Below are 18,954 nucleotides of genomic sequence, written 5' to 3' on the forward strand. Positions count from 1 at the left end.
CGGTGTGTGTGGATCACGAGGGTCGCTCAAACGCAGAGAAGCCATAAGCCACCATTTCACATGTCTGCACAGTGAGGAGGCATCAGCCCAGTAAGTCTGCGGCACCAGGCTAGGCCAAGACTGTCCTACACAAGCGGGGGTTGCTGCAGGATATTTAAACACGGAACAACCGTTGCCACCACTCACGTGACTGCACAATGAGAAGGTTTGTTGTCTCACTGTTCCACACCCAAGTGCAGGGGCACCTGTTAATGGGCTGGTAATGTGACAAGGGCAGAGCCAGCGCTGCCGGCTACAGGGCAGAGCTGATCGCTCACACCCCGTTAAGACTGAGGTCCCAAAACTACATGCTAGTGAGCAGGTCTCTGGCTGCAGTGAGTGCCACCGCCTGGGCTTTGCAGGGCAAAGCGATGGAGACAGCACCTGTGTGAGATGCAACCAGCTAAATGGTTTACCTGGACTTGTGGATGACCTGAAGGAGGAGGTGGAGGGGCTGAGGAGCGTTAGGGACTGTGAGAAGGAGATTGATTGGTGGTGCCAGTCACTGCTGGCCCTGAGATCTATGCAGCCAGCTGAGGCTCCAGCTGGAGGACATCACCCCCTGCCGTCTTGCAAACAGGTAATAGGAGGGGACCAGCAGGCAGTGTTCCTGCTCCAGTGAGCCTGCTGTTCTTAACATCAGCAGTGGTGATGAACAGGGGGTGTGGTGCAGTGACAAAAGGTCCCTGCTCGGTAATGCAGGCACAGCCACCCAGCGATTTCCCTACCTTCCCAGCTGCCCCTGCAGAACAGGTACAGTGCTCTGCAGGGACAACTGGACAACAGTGGGGATGATGGTTCTTCCCACTTGCCACCAAAGTCTAGCTGGACTACACTTAGCATTAAAACCTCCTCAGCAAAGAAAAAAGGTGGGTCATTGTCACGGGTGACTCACTGCTGAAGGGAGCAGAAGGCCCAGTATGTAGACCAGACTCACTTCACAGGGAGGTCTGCTGTCTCCCAGGGACCCACGTTAAAGATGTATGGAAGAAATTTCCATCCCTACTATGGCCCTCAGATTACAATCCCCTATTGTTGTCTCAGGTAGGTAGTGATGATACAGGAAAAATTTCCCTAAGGACTATGAAGAAGGGCTTCAAAGCCTTGGAGTGACTGGTCAATGGTTTGAGAGCACAACTCATGTCCTCCTCTATCCTTCTAGTTATAGGGAAGGATGAGGACCAAAGTGTTAATACTTGGTTCTAAGCCTGGTGTGCCCAGCAGGGATTTGGGTTTTTCGACCTTGGCCTGATTTACCTAAGACCAGGCCTGCTGGCAACTGATAGGAATAGCTATTATAAGGGTTTTGCGGTGGGAATTGGGAAGGTTATTTGATAGAGCTTTAAACTAGGTATGTTTAAGAAGGTGGGGGTGAAACCGGTGTCACTAGAAAGCAGCCTGTATGTAATGTGCCAACGCTTGTGGGAGAGGGATGTGCTAGTAAGACCCCACAGTCTTGTGTCTTGGTGAAGGAGGAGGACGACATACCTTTTTGTAGAAAGAACACAAGGGTTGGTATGAGATTGGTGGCTATGGAAACACCTGAATATGGTCAAGAAGGTATTAAGGCTTATCCCACTCAAAAGGTGGCCCAGCTGGGGTGCATTTACACTAATGCATGCAGCGTGGGTAACAAGCAGGAGGAGCTGGAGGCCACTGTGCAGTCAGAAAACTATGATATAGTTGCTATCACAGAAATATGGTGGAGAAATATGGTCACAGCTGGAGAGTTGTGATGGCTACCGACTTTTCAAAAGAGATAGGCAAGGCAGGAAAGGTTGTGGTGTAGCCCTCTGTGTTAAGAAAGAATGTGAATGTATAGGAATTAATGATGGTGATGATAGCGTTGAGAGCTTATGGGTCAGAATAAAAGCGAAAGCCAATAAGACTCATATTATCATGGGTGTCTGCTGTAGGCCACACAACCAGGATGAAGAGGTGGACAAGACACTTTGTAGACAGTTGGATGAGGTCTTGAGGTCTCTACTCCTTGTTTGTGTGGGGGACTTCAACTTCCCAGGCATCTGACTTCAACTTCCCAGGCATCTGCTGGAATTATAATACAGCAGAAGGGAAATAGTCTTGGAGGCTTCTAGAATGTGTGGGAGATAACTTTCTGACACAGCTGGTAAAGGAGCCAACAAGTGGAAGCACACTCCTGGAACTGCTGTTTGTTAATAAAGAAGTTCTTGTGGGTTATGTAAAGGTTGGAGGCCATCTGCGGCAAAGTGATCTCAAGATGGTAGATTTTTCAGTTCTTTTTGAACCATGGAGAGGAGTCAGCAGAAATGCCACCTTGGACTTCCAGAGGGCAGACTTTGATCTCTTTGGGACCATGGTTGAGAGTCCTTTGGAAAGTAGTTCTGAAGGGCATGGGAGCCCGGGAAGGCTGGGAATACTTCATAGAAGTTATTTTAAAGGTGCAAGAGCTGACCATCCCCAGGGCACAGGAAACGAGCTGACAGGCAGGGAGACTGGTCTGGCTGAACAGAAACCTCTGGCTGGAACTCAGGAACAAAAGGAAAGTTTATGGTTATTGGAAGAGGGGGTAAGCAACTTACAAGAATTACAAGTACGTAGTGATGCTGTGCAGGACCTGAATAGACTGGATCGATGGGCCAAGATAAACTGTATGAGTTTCAATAGGGCCAAGTGTTGGGTTCTGCATTTTGGTCACAACCACCCCAGGTAGCCCTAAAGGCTTGGGGAGGAGTGGCTGGAAAGCTGCCTGATGGAAAGGGACCTTGGTGTACTGATGGACAGTCAGCTGAATATGAGCCAGCAGTGCACCCAGGTGGCCAAGAAGGCCAATGTCATCCTGGCTTGTATCAGGAATGATGTGGTGAGCAGCACTATGGAAGTAATCCTGGTCCTGTACGTGGCATTTGTGAGGCCCCACCTTGAGTACTATGTTCAGTTTTGGGGACCTCAATATGGAAAGGCCATCGAGGTGCTGGAGCAGGTCCAAAGAAGGGCAACAAGGCTTGTGAAGGTCTTGGAGAATATGCCCTATGAGGAGAGACTAAAGGAGCTTGGGCTGTTTAGTTTGAGGAAGAGGAGACTGAGGAGAGATCTTATTGCTCTCTTCAAATACCTGAAAGGTGACTGCAGTGAGAGAGGGGTAGGTCTCCTCTCACCGGTGACAGGACGAGGGGAAATGGCGTCAAGTTGTGCCAGGGGATGTTTAGGTTGGATATGAGGAAAAACTTCTTTACAGAAAGGGTGGTTAAGCACTGGAATAGGGTCCCCAGGGAGGTGGTTGAGTCACCATCCCTGGATGTGTTTAAAAACCGTTTGGATGTGGTGCTTAGGGACATGATTTAGCATTCAGTTGTTAGAGCTAGGGTAGTATGGTTAGGTTGTTGTTGGACTGGATGATCTTTCAGGTCTTTTTCAACCGAGTAATTCTATGATTCTATGCCCATTTGCATTTGAGTGGTCATTTGTGGAGCCAGGGGTTGGACTTGATGATCTTGTGGGTCCCTTCCAGTTTGGGATTATTTATGATTCTGTGATTCAGAAAGAATCGAGAACTCTTCCATTTTGTAGTCACTCTGTCCAAGACAGCTTCCTACCTCAACATCTCCCACCAGTCCTTCTCTATTTGTGAACAGCAGGTCTAGCAGGGCACCTCTCCTGGTAGGTTCTCTTACCAGCTGTGTCAGGAAGTTATCTTCCATATAGTCTAGAAACCACCTAGACTGCTTCTTCTGTGCTGCATTGTATTTCCAGCATAAATCAGGGAAGTTGAAGTCCATGAGAAGTCCATGAGAACAAGGGCTGGCAACTGCACAACTTCAGTCATCTGTTCGTAGAACGACTACTCATCTGTCTCTACATCCTTGTTAGGCAGTCTGTAACAGACCTCTACCAGTATGTAGATGTTGGCTCTCCCCCTGATCCTTACCCAGAGAGACTCAGCCTTATCATTCCCAGTCCCCAAGCTCTACAACATCAAAGCACTCTAAGAGAGAGAGTCAGATCACCACTTCTCCTTCCTTGCCTATCCCTTCTGAAGAGCTTATAGCCACCCATTGCAGCACTCCAGTCATGGAAGCGATCCCACTGTGTTTCTGTAATGGCAACTAAGTCCCAGTCCCATCATTATTCCCCTAGGCTCATCACTAGCAAGCCTGGTTTTATTCCTTTGTCTCTTCATATCTAGTTTAAAGTCCTCTCAAGGAGCCCTGCCAGCTCCTGGGCTAGGGTTCATTTCCAGGTGAGACCCATTCACAGCCATCAGGCCATGTGCTGAGTAAACCACCCCATGGTTAAAAAAAACCAAAATTCTTGAATTTGCACCAGTCTCTCTGGGCTGAACAACAGAGAAAGTGACCCTGGCGCTGTGACTGTCGTATTTTTGTATGATCTGTGGGCAAAGAGATCTGACCTAACTTTACATAGACCTCAGTCTTGACACTTCAGAAATACTACTTGAAAAAACGCTGCTTTCTGCAAAGGAGTGGTTTGGAGCTCTTGGTGTGGGTTTTGTATTTTTCTCTTTTTCTTCTTTTTTTGTTTTGGTATTAACCGTACTAAAAGTTATGTACGTATTTGAGGTTCATTTCATGTCCTGCTTTACTGGCTTTTGTATCACAAGCAGCAACATTTTGGCAGGTTTTTAATGTAACTTCATGGGAAAGAGAGCTTTCCAATTATTTGCTTTGGTTGTGCTCAAGTGGTGGTACTGTGGTTTATTTTTCTTGGATATTTCATCTGGGCTGTGCTTTCCTTAAGAACGTATGTCCTGATGAGGAGGAGTTTGTTTTCCTTTCTCTGAAAAGAGCTGAAGAACATACACGGTCAGATAGGATGTTAGGTGTGAACACAAATACGTGAGAGCCCCTTTGGTCCATTGTAGAGGAAGAGGGCAGGAAGGGAAGAGCTGAAGTGCCTTGCGGCATGTTGAGTTCACATACATGAATGATCTGCCTGTGAGCAATGCCATCACCTTCTGCTCAGTGCTGCACGAGCAGTGTTGCTCCTCTTTTCAGGAGAGCAGGATGTGGAAGTGGTGGGTGTTCCTCACCTCATGCAGAAGGAAACGGCTCAGCTGTGGTTGGTTCCATGTTCCACACACTCGGGTATTTTGAAGTGGGAGCATTTATAACATCTAATTTGTGTTCCCACCAGTTGGGAAATCATTTATAATGCTGAAATTTCCTTTCAAACACTCCTCTGCTTTTCATGCCAGCCTTAACACTGGATTCCAGGACAGCTACTGTTCAGCCAAAAACCTGCTGTATGGCAACTGAATGGAACTTGTTATTTTGTGGGATACTTAGAAATAGTGTTTTCTTCCATCACACACTAAGTGGGAAGAGGAATTTTGGTCCATGCAGCTAACAGCATGTCCAGCAGTTAGTAGATGCGCCACACTAGGAGCCATCCCAGTGAAGCTCAGCTCTGAATCAAGAGCACTCTTTCTGACCACCCTTCTGTGCTTTGATCAGTGTAACTACACTGTTAGGCAGACTGAAACCAAAGGCTTAAAACACTGTGTACTGTGTGCCTAACAATTCACTGTATGATAGAGAAAAGTCCTTTCCTACATGTTTCAGAGACATGCTGAACAACAAAGTGCATTTTCCAGTGCCATGGCACTGTTGACTGTGCTGTCTGGTGATGCTGGTCTCCTTATTCAAGAGTGAGAAACATAAAACTGAAAAGCAAGAAGAAAATGCACAGGCAGTGGGAAGAGGGGCAGGTACCATAGAAGACTATAAGGAAGCTGCTAGGCAGTGCAGGGAAGGGGTCAGAAAAGCCAAGGACCAGCTTGAACTAAACTTGGCAAGGAGTGCCAAGAAAAACAAGAAAGGCTTCTAGAGATACCTCAACCAGAAAAGAAAAGTCCAGGAGGGTGTAACCCTACTAGTGAGTGACACAAGCAGGCTGGTAACAACAGATAAGGAGAAGGCTGAGGTACTTAACAAATTTTTTTGCCTCAGTCGTCTTTAAGGACTGCTCTCTACACAGTCTTCAATTGCTTGTTTTGGTAGGAGGAGACGAGGGAAGCAACGCCCCTCTCTCTGTAAGTGAAGATCAGGTGCATGTCCACCTAAGGAACCTGCATATCCACAAGTATAGGGGTCCCAATGAGATGCATCCCAGAGTCCTGAGGAAATTAGCTGACGTAGTCTCCAAGCCACTCTCTATGATATTTTAAAAGTTGTGGCAATCAGGTGAAGTCTCTGTTGGCTGGAAAAAAGGCAACATCGCACCCATTTTTAAGAAGTGTAAGAAGGATGACCCCAGGAACTACCATCCTATCAGTCTTATCTCTGTTCTGGGGAAGGTCATGGAGTATATCTGCATGGAAGACAGGGATATGATATAGAAGAACCAGCATGGCTTCAGCAAGGGCAGATCCTTCTTGACCAACCTTGTGGCCTTTTATGGTGGTGTCACTGCATTGGTGGACAAAGAAAGAGCCACGGATGTGATCTATCTGGACTTCACTAAGGCCTTTGACACGTTATCACATCCACAACATCCCTCTCTCCAAATTGGAAGGATATGGATTTGATGTGTGGGCTATTCAATGGATGAAGAATTGGATGCAGGATTGAGTCCAGAAAGTGGTGGTCAATGGCACAATGTCTGGATGGAGATCAGTGATGAGTGGTGTCCCCCAGAGTTCAGTGTTGGGGCTGATATCTTTAATATCTTCATCAGTGACATTGACAGTGGGGTTGAGTGCCAAGCTGTGGGGTGTGGTCAACACACCAGTACGGTGGGATGCCATCCAGACGGACCTAAATAGGCTTGAGCAGTGGGCTTAGGTGAACCTTATGAGGTTCAACAAAGCCAAATGGAAGCTCTTGCATCTGGGTTGAGGCAAACCTCACTACCAGTAAAGCTGGGGGATGAAAGGATAGAGTGCAACTCTGCTAAAAAGGACCTGGGAGTACTGGTGGATGGCAGCTGAATATGAGCCAGCAGTGTGCCCTTGCAACCTAGAAAGCCAACAGTATCCCAGTCTTCAGCAGAAGATGCATGACCAGCAGATCAAGGGAGGTGATCCTGTCCCTTTGCTCTGTGCTGGTGAGGCCTCACCTGGAGTACTGCAGCCAGGTGTGGAGTCCTCAGTACCAGAGAGAAATGGACCTGCTGAGGCACATCCGAAGGAGGGCCACAAAAATGATCCAAGGGATGGAACACCTCTCCTATACAGACAGGCTGAGAGAGCTGGGACTGTTCAGCCTGGAGAAGAGAAGACTGCAAGGTAGTGGCCTTTCAGTATCTAAAGGGGAGTTATAGGAAAGAAGGGGACAGACTCTTTAGCAGACTCTGTAGTGATAGAACAGGGGGAAAGGTTTCAAGCTTCAAGAGGGTAGATTTAGGTTAGATAGGAGGAAAAGATCTTTTACAGTGAGTGTGGAGAGGCACTGGCATAGGTTGCCCAGAGGTGTGGTGGATGCCCCATCTCTGGAGACTTTCAAATGAGGCTGGATCAGGTCTTGGGCAACCTGTTCTAACTGTGGATGTCCCTATTCATTGTAGGAGAATTGGACTAGGTGACCTTTAACAGTCCCTTCCAACTCTAAGGATTCTATGATTCTATGGTTCTATGATTCTAAAGCTGAGGTATCTGAGGAGCGAGCTTAGCCTTAAATAGGGGCGAAGTAAGGGTTTTTGTTTGGCTCATCTTTTCTAAACTGTGTGGCTTTTTTATATCTCATTTCCATTTTATTAGAACTTTTGGAATAGGAAATGAAACTTTTCTACATCTATTTGAATTCAACTCTTAAATGTTTTGGTAATATCAGACATTATTCAATTCATAGATAGCTGTGCATTGGCATTAGGTAAGCATTCAAGATTATTTTGGGATATACATTGTAGAAGTGCTTATTGATCCAGAACTAGAGTCCTCATTCCCATTTAATAAATACTTTTTCTGAATCTTGTTGTAAAAGATGTGGATTAATTGTACTACTGAGTTGGATTTCTTGTTTAATTGATCTGTATGAGCACATTGTTCGTAATTCAATTAATATTCCTCTGTTCCCAATCAGTAGACATTTGACAAAGTAGTACACCTATGGAAGTGGAAAAGGGAAGAAGCACATACTCTTCCAAATCAGTTTTATGACCTCAGTTTGGAGTATTACGAGACTGTGTGTAGTATTTTATTTGGGAAATGCAGAGACTTAATCACTGTGGTAGGAATGGTGCCACTGTAATCATGCTCTGTTCCATCATCCAAGTTTAAATGCCTCAGCATATTCAACTGCTGTTCTCATGAGTGACTGGAGTTCAGGCCCTTGAGGAAGTGGACTGTATTTCTCATTCACTCCGCGTATGTTCATTGCTTCTTCATTAAGTTCTTCAGTGTGTCATCTGTAGGAGCAGTTGTAAGGTCAGCTGGATGTGAGCCAGCTCTGATTACTGCTGTTTGGGAGGTGCTGTTATATAACATAGACACATTTTCATGCATGACAGCACAGTGGAGCTTCTGCCTTTGAGCTCAGAATTCCAAACCTCCAAATCCATTTGGGTGACCAGTGCTTCTGGGGGCTTCAGAGCGACGGCACAGACCAGCAGTTCCTGCTGGAGTTCCTCGTGTCTCAGGGGCTGCTTTTGGCCCCAGGCAGAAACATCCCCTACTCGATGCACCCAAACAGAGCACATCCTGAAGTGATGTCCAAATGCACAGGTGAAACATTTCTGCCATCACCCACGCTGAAATACAGAGCAAGGGTGAATAGACTGCTCTGTATGGTTTTGGGAACAAAGAACATGTATTCTCTTTCTGCTACAGCAACCTGGTGTGAAATGCATAAGCAGTTGTGATAGAGACTGGAATTTGATGTGATATAGAACACTGAACTTCTCCCTGCTCATGTTTTCCTTCTCTCTTGTTTTCAAAAGTGTGAATGAACCATCACGAATCTTTCTCCTATCGGAGTAGGTTATGTAAATCCAACCATTGGCTGTAAAATGTTTTTACAGCACTGATTCATTTAGGTGCTTGGCTGCATGTGTAACACATGGGAAGAACAAGGAAACACACCTGAGGCAGTGAGTTTTTGCTGTTTGCTTTTGCCGTGCATTGCCAGTTCCAGGTTCTATGGGCTGAACACAAAGGCAGTTCTTCAGCTGTCAGTCTGCAGGCCATGTCCATTACATCAAAGCTGAACTGTTGGTTCCAAGTCAGCCCAACAAAGCCCTGTAGAAAAATACCTCTTTTAGGATGCTAATTGAAAAACCTGGCCTATGAACAGCTGCTACAGATCTGTCCTTTCTGAGAAGGATCATGGAGTGCAGTTTGTTTGAATACTGTGCTGAATGCATTGAGGTATGGCTATGAAGAAAGGGCATAGAGTGCTCAGAAGTAATTACTGAATACTTAAAAAGTGTGCAGTACTCCCAGCAACGTAGTAGTTTGGAGAAATGGGTATAGTGGGTATACAAACATCTGCTGTGATAGAGTTTGGGGGGGAAGTGGTTCTGTTTCGGATTTTTTTCTCAGAGTTGATTTTCTTTTCAAGTCTGAGATTTTATTTCAAGTGGATGTGAAGCTGAGGGGAGGATGAGGACAACTTTGGGTAATGAGCTGTCTCATGCATTTTAAAGTGGTAGAGGGTGTAGTAAATGGCTTTTTTTAAGTTTGTTGACTAATTAACATGAATGTGTCTGATGGAAATTTCTAGTTTAGAAAAAAGGTCTGTAATGCTGATTTGTGCTTGGCTCCTCAAATCTGCTGTGCTCACAGTACTTGCAAAAACTCATCCTGTATACCAGTAAAATCCTCCAAAACTTGTAGCCTCGGCGGAGTCATTAGTAAGAGCGTTGCTACTATTTTCTCTCCTTCTTTTGAGAGTTGGCAGCAGAGGATAATGCTCTACTGGGTCCAGTCTGACAGCTTTTCTTGCAGTAAGTGTTTCCTGGAAAGCTCCCATTTTGGACAAAGAGCAGCCCTCTTGGAAACTAGCTGTTAGAGCTGTTAAGTCAGTGCTGTACTGGATATATTTATCAGACTTCTAAAGAGCTTTTTATTTTTGTAGACTTCTGTTATTTTACCCAGAGGCTGCTTTAAATCAGAAGGAAATTTGCATGACAATATCTAAAGGTAATGCCAGTAAGTCTTGTTCCAGGTAAAGTCATACTGTGTTGTTCAAAATGATACACTATTAAACATCAGATGAATCCAAACACATCTATAGCCTTTAAGTAATACCAAAGGCAAGTAGATCAGTAAATGCAAGAATAATGCCGTAGTGCCTGATGATAATGTTCTTTCTGGAGTGAAATTAAAAATGATCCAGTTTAATCCAGAATGGAATAAAAGGGACAGCACTGCTTTCTGTAGTGATGTCTCTGTGGAAACCTTGAATACTTTACTAAAAAAAAACATTTTTTGCACTTTTTTAATTTAAGCGTGTACCTACTCAGGGGTATTCAAGGAGCAGACTGCCAGCAAGCAGAAGTACTTGCATTGATGGTCATAACATATCCTTTGGTATTCAGGGATGATGGAGGGATTTAGACTCTTGAATGCATTGGGAGTTTATTAGAACTGAACTGTCAAATTTAAATTGAGCTGGTCCATGACATCGATAGGCGTAATCTTTGCAGGGCCAGCCTCCTTGATCCTGCTATATGATGAACTGTTTTTGAGATACTCAATGCAGAATCCTAATTGCATAGGGAAGATTTAGTTCCTATGTTTAGGTTCTGTGCTGATAGAGGAACTCAGTCAGCAAATGCTGTATAACCTTATTCCTAAGTGCTGTATAACTTTATTTTTAAGTGAAAAAGCATTTGCACCACAACAACTCTCTTTTCTACCTCTTCAGTCCTTCAGGTTTACAATTAGATGCTTCTTTATTGTAAAGAACATCAACATTTAAAAAAACCCCAAACTACCCGAAAATAAGCTTTATTGCAAGAAAAGTGTTGTCATACAAACCTACAAACAAAACTTTTTTTTTCTTACAAACATTTTAATAAAAATGTACAATGTTTTCTTTTGTTTTTTCAAAAATCCCCATAGAGAACAAAAGAAAAGAAAAACCACTGAGTATAACTTGATAGCAATCTTTGGTCAGCACCGATATGTGACTGAAACAATCCTGGAGTCAGCGTGTGCTTTGGCTTTTTCACATATGAGATTCTGTTACACAACTGGTTACAAGCACCAGCTGTAAAAAAAGCACCATAGAGACATACACTTAACACGTAATGGTAAAACATTTTTTAAAAAAATTACTAAAGCAAACTAAATGTCAACTCATTGTACACACATCGTTCTTACAAAATAAGCTATGATAAAATGAGGCGTACGGTGTATAACTACAGTATTAATGAAACTTCTAACAAATGGATTTCAAATACACATTTTCCTTGTCTGCACTGCATAAATAGTTTGCACGTATGGCAGTCCTGATACAGTTCTCAGTTTTTAGTAAATGCACCATTAACTCAAGCCAGCACCAAACAGTATGAAACATCATGTGTCCTTTTCAGAGTGATGTTTTCTTCAGCTGCCTACAGTAATGCAAGTATGTAGAGCACCTTTTGTGAGAATGAGGTGTGTTAGCATGTGTGGTTCCTTGAGGTTATTGGAAGGAAGTACAGTACAGTTTGGTTCTGCATTTTAATGGTATTAAAAGCAGTCAAGGTATTTTGCTACAGTGGTTGTGCCTCTTACTTTATCTGATGTGGTTGATTCAGAAATACAATCCTATTGACCTGCTGTGAAATCTGATCTCTGCTGAGACTAGTATTGCAATTCATGTCCTTTAAGACTTTTTTCCTTTGAACGCTCAAAGTTTTGCAGGAGCACTTTAGAATAGCTGGAAGATGTATCACAGTGCTCTTTCAGCTCTGATAAATTTTAGAATTACTTATATACTATTTGAATGACTGGCACAAATACAAAAGGAAACATCTTTCAGATCTTTTTTTTTTTTTTTTTTAAAGAAAGTACCACTAAAATGTTATAGCTCAAATTTATAAATCTAAAGAAAAACAAGCACGTTTCCCTTTTTGTTTACATAATTTGTTATTTTCTCCATATATTACTGCATTAAAAATAAATAAACATCTATATTTTTTAATTAGGAACTATAGCAAAATACCCGAAGTGTTACAGACTGCTAACAGGAAAAAAATAGCTCACATTTTTTGTGCCATCTAGTGCCATATGATGATCTCTCAAACTTTAGCTTTTTAATATACTTTTAAATTGAGGTTATATAAAAGATACAGTAATCATGATTGCCACAAGTTGCCCCTCTTGCAAGGGTGGTTCTGCAGTCTCCATAGAATAGAGAGAAGTCTTCCCTTCTCCCTTCATCCCCCAAAAGTCAGTGACTGTTCCAAAACCTTTGAAAAGCAGATACGTTTGGGTGTAACGTAAATAGGTGGGTAAATAGGTGAACAGAAGTGACTGAAGAACTGGACTCAGTCTGGAAGATGGCTAGTAGAGTTCTAGCCACAACCTCATTCTGAGAGCTTCCCCGAGCTCTCCAAGGAGGTAGCTGTCCTCATTGCTGTCTTCCAGCTTCTTTAGCTCCTTTTTCTTATATAGAGGAATGCTAGTGATTTCCAGTGTGTATGTTCCAGGCACTGACTTTTTCTTAGCTGTGTGCAAATAACTGAGTCCATCCCGCTGATGGATTCGAAAAACGCCGTCATCGTTGCCATGTGAGATGATGTAGCGCACATGGTTGGTAAGAGGCTCAATGGCTGGCATGAGTTCTAGGATGTGCTCCTTGTTGTCAAGCCTTGAAATGTTGACTCTCATCTTCAAAGGACTATCCATGTCCAGGCTTTCCAAGCTAACCTGCTCAATCTGAAGTAAAGGAAGAAAGGAAATTTAGAGCAGGAAAGAAACAGATATTCATTTGTACTGAGAGAAGAATAATCATTGCTTAGTAACAGCTTCTGCATTTCTCAAACTCTAGCAGTAAAAGAAGCCATTGAAAATCCTTTCCAGCTGGGAGAACTGCTTGATTTCATATAACACACCCTGTAAATCTTAAAGGCTTCTCTCACAGGCTTAACAGGATAATTAAAGTTATAGCATCAAGTCTGTAGAGGGGGCTCAGATTTCAGTCTCCTTTCAGAATCTATTTAACTTCACGCGTGAAAAAAGTCCATGTAAAGAAGAGACATATGTTTAGTATTGAAGTTATGACTGTAAGAGAGGCACAGTCTTGTTCTTATGATCACCTTCAGTGAGTAATATTGCAGAAACAGAATGGACACAACACAGCACTGAATAGGAATTCACTGAAACTTGTGATAGAACTATTTAAATCAATCCTGGCTTCTAAGAAAGGCAAGCTCAGCACTTGGTGATGAAGTACAATGATTCAAAAGTAAACCAAAGCAAGGACAGAACTGCTGTATTGTTTGCTTTCTACAGAAGCAGCTGGTATGTAATACTGTCCAAATTTCATTGTAGTTTCACCACATAAAGGAGGTGAAAAGGAAAACATACTGACATTGTTTTTCTGACAAATGATAGAATCGTTTGAATTGCAAGGGACCTTTAAAGGTCAACTTGTCTACCTCCCCTGCAATGAACAGGGACATTTATAGCTACATCAGTTGTGCTTCTTTTTTTTTTTAAAAAAAAGCTTAAGTATGTCTCTGCTGCCATGTAAATCCATTCCAGAAGCGTTAGTTGGGAATAAATTTGGGACTGGGAGGTTGAGAACAAGTGCAAAAGCCATCCATGAAAGAACAGCTTTTAAAAGTACTTCTCCAAAAATACATAGGCCTTAGTCTTCTTTGGGAAACTTGATAATAAGTGAATATCCAGCCTAGCTGTCAAGAATACTTTTGCACATTTAAAGATGGGAAAGGATTCTTCCTTCTCTCTGAGGGAATTCCAATCACATGTGCATACATATGTGAGCTACTTCGTAATATAATTAAAAACACATAGCAAAAACAAGTAAAATTTGTGAGTAGGAGCAAGTACAGAAGTGTATTAAATACCATACTTCACACACATAATAATGATATGATTATGAATAGTTATGAATTATTTTTCCCTTGTAGTTTTACGATGTAAAATTTCCGTATCTCACTGCTGAGGCAGTAGGAAATCTTAGTGCTATCAAACAGCAGTTAGTAGATGTAATAATTCAGAACTGGATATGAAATTAACTATGCAACAGAAAAAGCTTTTTTCAAAACCACCAGGTGTTTCTGTGATGGGTTGACAACAGAATTTGGATTGGAATATAGGAGTGGGGGTGGAAACGGCAAGTGATATTTGTGTGAAGTTTGGGTTTGCATGGGAAAATCAATCATTTAAAGTGTCAACATTATAATTTTTAGAGAAAAAATTATATGACTGGTGTCTTTTTTTAGAAAGCCAACATCAGAACTGTCTTTGATGGCAACGATCATGCAAAACAATGTGTACTGAGATGGTAGCTTCTGGATTATTTTAAGTCCCTACTCTTTTAGAAAGAAGGCTTGTTTACTCATTCTTTCAGTATAACTTCTGTGTTCAGCACACCTCACTATTTTACTTGGGTGTTTGCATTTTGCCTGTTTGCATTAGGCGGCTCTTGAACTCCTGAAGGAAATCTCTCCCCCAGTAAGTCATTTTCCCATTACCTACTGCAGATTCCAAGACAGGAGCCAACAATGTAAGACAACATCCTATCTTACAGAAGAGCAAGTGGCAGATGTAAAAGTATACTTTTGTTTAACTTAAAACAAACATAAAAGTATCTAAATGGCGTATTGGGGCTTGCCTTTTATGAGTATTCCATAACTTAGGTTTATAAGCCCATGAAAAGTAAGAAGAAAGTGTAATTAAATTGAAAGTGTAATTTTCTAAAACCCTCAGCAATTTTGCAAATGTAGGAATTAAGCGAGGTCCTCATCAGCTAGGCCATGGACTCTAATCCACCACAACTATAACCTATCAGGAAAAGTTACTGAGACTTTAGCCATCTGCAAGAAGATACATATAGCTGTCCAAGACTGCAGGATGCTGTCCTGACAGCAGAACAAACTGCAGACTGCAGAAATGACTACTGTCCCAGCTCTCTGTAATTACAGGAAAACTGAATTTGAGATATTTTGAGGAACTAGACCACATCTCAGACTAGAAAAGCTTTAAAAACTTCAGCTGTTGATAGCTGTTGGAGTCTTTCTGACTGCTAAAACAATCCTGCCAATAGGAAAAAAGTGTGAAAATTACGAAGCAAGTGGGGAAAAACGGATTTTTTTCCACTGAATGGGGCCTGTAATAAAATTTCTTCCGCTTACTGACAATCTCTGAAGATACCTTGCATTAAAACTGTTAATAGTATTTAGTTTTCCTGATACGTACAGTTTCATTAAGACTTCTCTTCCTTCTGTTGTCTTTTTTTGGATAGCCATTGATTTTGCACTCGTAACAGGCTTCAGGGGATAAAGCATTTTCTTCATCAGCATCTTCATCCACTGGCACGTACTGGCCTTTGTTAAATCCCATCCCTGAGACACAGTGGCTGTTGAATAAAAGCAGCTGTTTTAGATCTTGCAGTTTTATGAACTGTTCAATTAAATGGAAAATGAGTGCATGTAATCTGTACTATGCCATTGGTATCCCCTTCTTTTCTCTTTCTTCACCAAGATGTCTGTGAATTTTCTTTGCACTAGTGAATGAAATACATTCACATACTGAATGAAATGCAACTGCTGGCTGAAGGTGTGTAACTAAGCTTTTCTAATTTTCATTAACAAATATTATGAAGAAAAAAAACAAACAAAAAACCAATATTCCCTGACTTTGGTAATAAAGATTTTAGTGTTTGTCATGTATCAGAATGATGTTAATTTGTGTTTAACATGTGTTTGAGTTGATCACTGTGTCTTAAACCTCTTGTGCTGGGGGTCCCAGAACTGGATGCAGTACTCCAGGTGGGGTCTCACAAGAGCAGAGTAGAGGGGCAGAATCACCTCCCTCGACCTGCTGATCACAATTCTCTTGATACAACCGAGGATACAGCTGGCTTTCTGGGATGCCAGCACACATTGCTGACTCATGTTGAGTCTTTCATCAACCAACATACCCAAATCCTTCTGCCCAGGGCTGCTCTGAAGCCATTCCCTGCCCAGCCTATATTTGTGCTTGCGATTGACTTTACCCAGGTGCAAGACCTTGCACCTGGCCTTGCTGAACTTCAAGAGGTTTGCCTGGGTTCACCTCTCAAGCCTGCCCAGGTCCCTCTGGATGGAATCCCATTCCTCTAGCATGTGGACTGCACCACTCAGCTTGGTGTTCTCCGCAAACTTGCTGAGGGTGACACCTGTCCCAACACCCATCCATGAAGAATACCACCAGTCACCGATTACCACTTGGACACTGAGACATTGACCACAACTCTCTGAGTATGACCAACCATACATTTCCTCATCCAGCAAGTGGCCCATCCATCACATCCTTTTTTTCTCCAATCTGGTGACCAGGATGTCATGCAGGACAGTGTCAAACACTTTGCAGAAGTCCAGGTAGATTATGTCAGTTGTTCTTCCTTTGACACTGTAACTCCATCATAAAGGCCACCAAGTCTATCAGACATGACTTGCCCTTGCTGAAGCCACATTGGTTACCACCAATCACCTCATCGTTATTTTCCATCTGCCTTAGTACGGCCTTCAGGAGGATCTTGCTTCATGATCAGGTACAGAGGTCAGATAGACTGGCCTGTAGATCCCCAGATCTTCTTTTTTTCCCTTCTTGAAAATGGGGTTATGTTTCCCCTTTTCCAGTCAGTGGGAACTTCACCAGACTGCCATGACTTTTCAAATACGATGGATAGTTCTTGTGAAGATATTAGCAGAGGAAGCAGAACTAACTGTATAATGTTGTTTACATGTTAGATTTGAAATGGGTGTCATGCTGCAGGTAATTTTTTTTTTTTAATGCTACAGGTATTTATTCACAGCCTGTGTATATTGTTCACAAAAACTGTAGAAAAAGACATGTGAATCAGTAGCTTTTCCTTCACTTGCTTTTCAGTCTAACTGTCTTGCTATCCTGCCTTTCTGTCATCCTTTGAATCAGTCTCTGATGAAGTACTGTGAGGGATATACTCACCCTTGTCCAACTCTGTAATATCCTGGTGGACAGCCACAAAGATAACCACCTTCAGTGTTGGAACAACCATAATTGCAGGGGTTCTTGGCAGAAGAACATTCATTCACATCATGGCATGCACTGGAGAACTGGTCATAAGAAAATCCAGAAGGGCAGGCACACTTGTAACTTCCAAGTGTGTTGTAGCAGGAAGCAGAGCCACATGTGTTAGGATTGGAACACTCATTTTCATCTAGAAAGCAAACAAAAACATACTGGTACCTTCTAATCTGGACAGACACCAGACAGACACAACATAGCTAACAAATCAGAACATATGCAAGTCCCTGGGCTCTGCTACATCTTTGACAAAGACGTGGTTCACAAATTAAGAAATACACTGGCCAAAGTCCCAAACATAAACAGCTGGTAAATGTGTTTTGGGATACTGTTACTTCTAAGCTTCTTCCCAAAGCTCCACTTTCCTTCAAAGCACGTCTCCAGTTCTGCTAAGGAGTCTGTGCCAATATTCTTTATCCTGGCACTGTATATTCCTACCACATGAGATTCACAGAAGAGAAATGAGTTGAAACTCCAGTCATACTTGGACCATAACAGTGTTCACGGTTAGCTAGAGATAAGGTGGAGGTAACACATATTTCTAGTAGAAATCTGCAGGTTCTGTGAGGGGAAAGACAATCTGAATAGCCACCTCAAATGAAAGAGAAACCAAGAACTGTTATCATCGTATGGGCAGTAATATAGAGAGATGGCTCCTCTACTCAGTCTGACTGATTTGGCTGCAGATTATCTTGTGAAAAATGAGTGAGGAAAGTAACTTGTTGCATGAAAGATTGTGCATTTGATAACTGGTAGGTATTCTGCTTATTTTATTTATCTTAGCAAGGTACTGATTCCCTGTAGGTGTCTTCTCCAGCATCACTGATGCATTTTTTTTACCATTTTGCCTGCAGTTGCTGTAAGTCATGTTCTTTTGAGGGCTATCCATCTTTATTCTACATTCAAGGACTACAGCTGTACTGGAAATTTGTGGGAATTGTTACCTGTGCGTCCTGCTTTTTTTGTTGAAGAGTAGTATTAAGGAGTGATGGTGGTGGCTGGATCTTAAGAAAAACTATGTGGTGTATTATTTAGTGCAAAGCACACATAAAAAACTGATTTTGATGTGTAATAGGGCAGTAAGATTAACCCATTACTCTACATCACTGCTCACAGCCATCCTCTGATTACTGCATCATATAGGATGGGTTAGTTTGGCTATGCTGGTTTTTATTTATATTTTTTTATTTCTTACATTCCATATGATGAGAGAATTGGCTTAGCTCAGGAAGCACAGAGAAGAAATCATGGACTGAATGAGCCAGATGTAGAATAAAACTGCTAAGCTGATTAATCTGTCCTTATTGCCTGCCCAATGAACTAATGCAAGCTTTCACACAGTATTTTGGATGAAGAAATCCCTTAATTATTATGTTGTTATTTTTTCTCTCTTTTCACTATAGTCACTGCTCTGCATTATTCCCAAAAAGCTAACGAGTGATTCTTATTCATGAAAAGCTGTTTTTATTTTTATTTTTTTCTCTAACAGAGCTAATTGCTTTAAGCCTAAATTGAAGGAATTCAAGGAACACCTTTACACCTTTCTAAGATGAGGATTTTCCTGAGGAGAAGGGAGTCTGACTCGGAGAGACACCTTGTCACAAAGAGTTCTAACAATATGAATATGATAAATGTGTCATCAATATGTATGTTTTCTCTGTTTTCTGTCACTGATCTACACTGGGAGTATGAAGTAGATGAAAGGAAGGGGAGAGGGATTAAAAAACTATGTGCTTGCACATCCTTTGCAGACA

The 18,954-nt window shown here is 42.3% G+C and overlaps 1 protein-coding gene and 1 long non-coding RNA gene across 3 annotated transcripts in view; one reads left to right on the forward strand and one right to left on the reverse strand.

Moving 5' to 3' along the window:
* Positions 1 to 81: 81 nt before the first annotated feature.
* Positions 82 to 18,845, forward strand: LOC121108261. The gene is made up of 2 exons (XR_005842668.1): positions 82 to 619; positions 18,690 to 18,845. It is a non-coding gene; the product is annotated as an uncharacterized LOC121108261 (long non-coding RNA).
* FBN2 (fibrillin 2) overlaps positions 10,909 to 18,954 on the reverse strand; it is a 163,879-nt gene continuing 155,833 nt past the window's right edge. For both annotated transcript variants that reach the window (XM_004949379.5, XM_424715.8), the window contains 3 exons: positions 17,102 to 17,333; positions 15,350 to 15,509; positions 10,909 to 12,841 (listed from right to left, as the gene is read on the reverse strand). In XM_004949379.5, coding sequence (XP_004949436.2) covers positions 12,467 to 12,841; positions 15,350 to 15,509; positions 17,102 to 17,333 — 767 coding nt within the window. In that variant the 3' untranslated portion in view covers positions 10,909 to 12,466. The remainder of the gene's footprint in view (positions 12,842 to 15,349; positions 15,510 to 17,101; positions 17,334 to 18,954) is intronic.

The sequence above is a fragment of the Gallus gallus genome, chromosome Z (genome assembly GCF_016699485.2).
Source record: "Gallus gallus isolate bGalGal1 chromosome Z, bGalGal1.mat.broiler.GRCg7b, whole genome shotgun sequence".
Classification (NCBI taxonomy): Eukaryota; Metazoa; Chordata; class Aves; order Galliformes; family Phasianidae; genus Gallus; species Gallus gallus.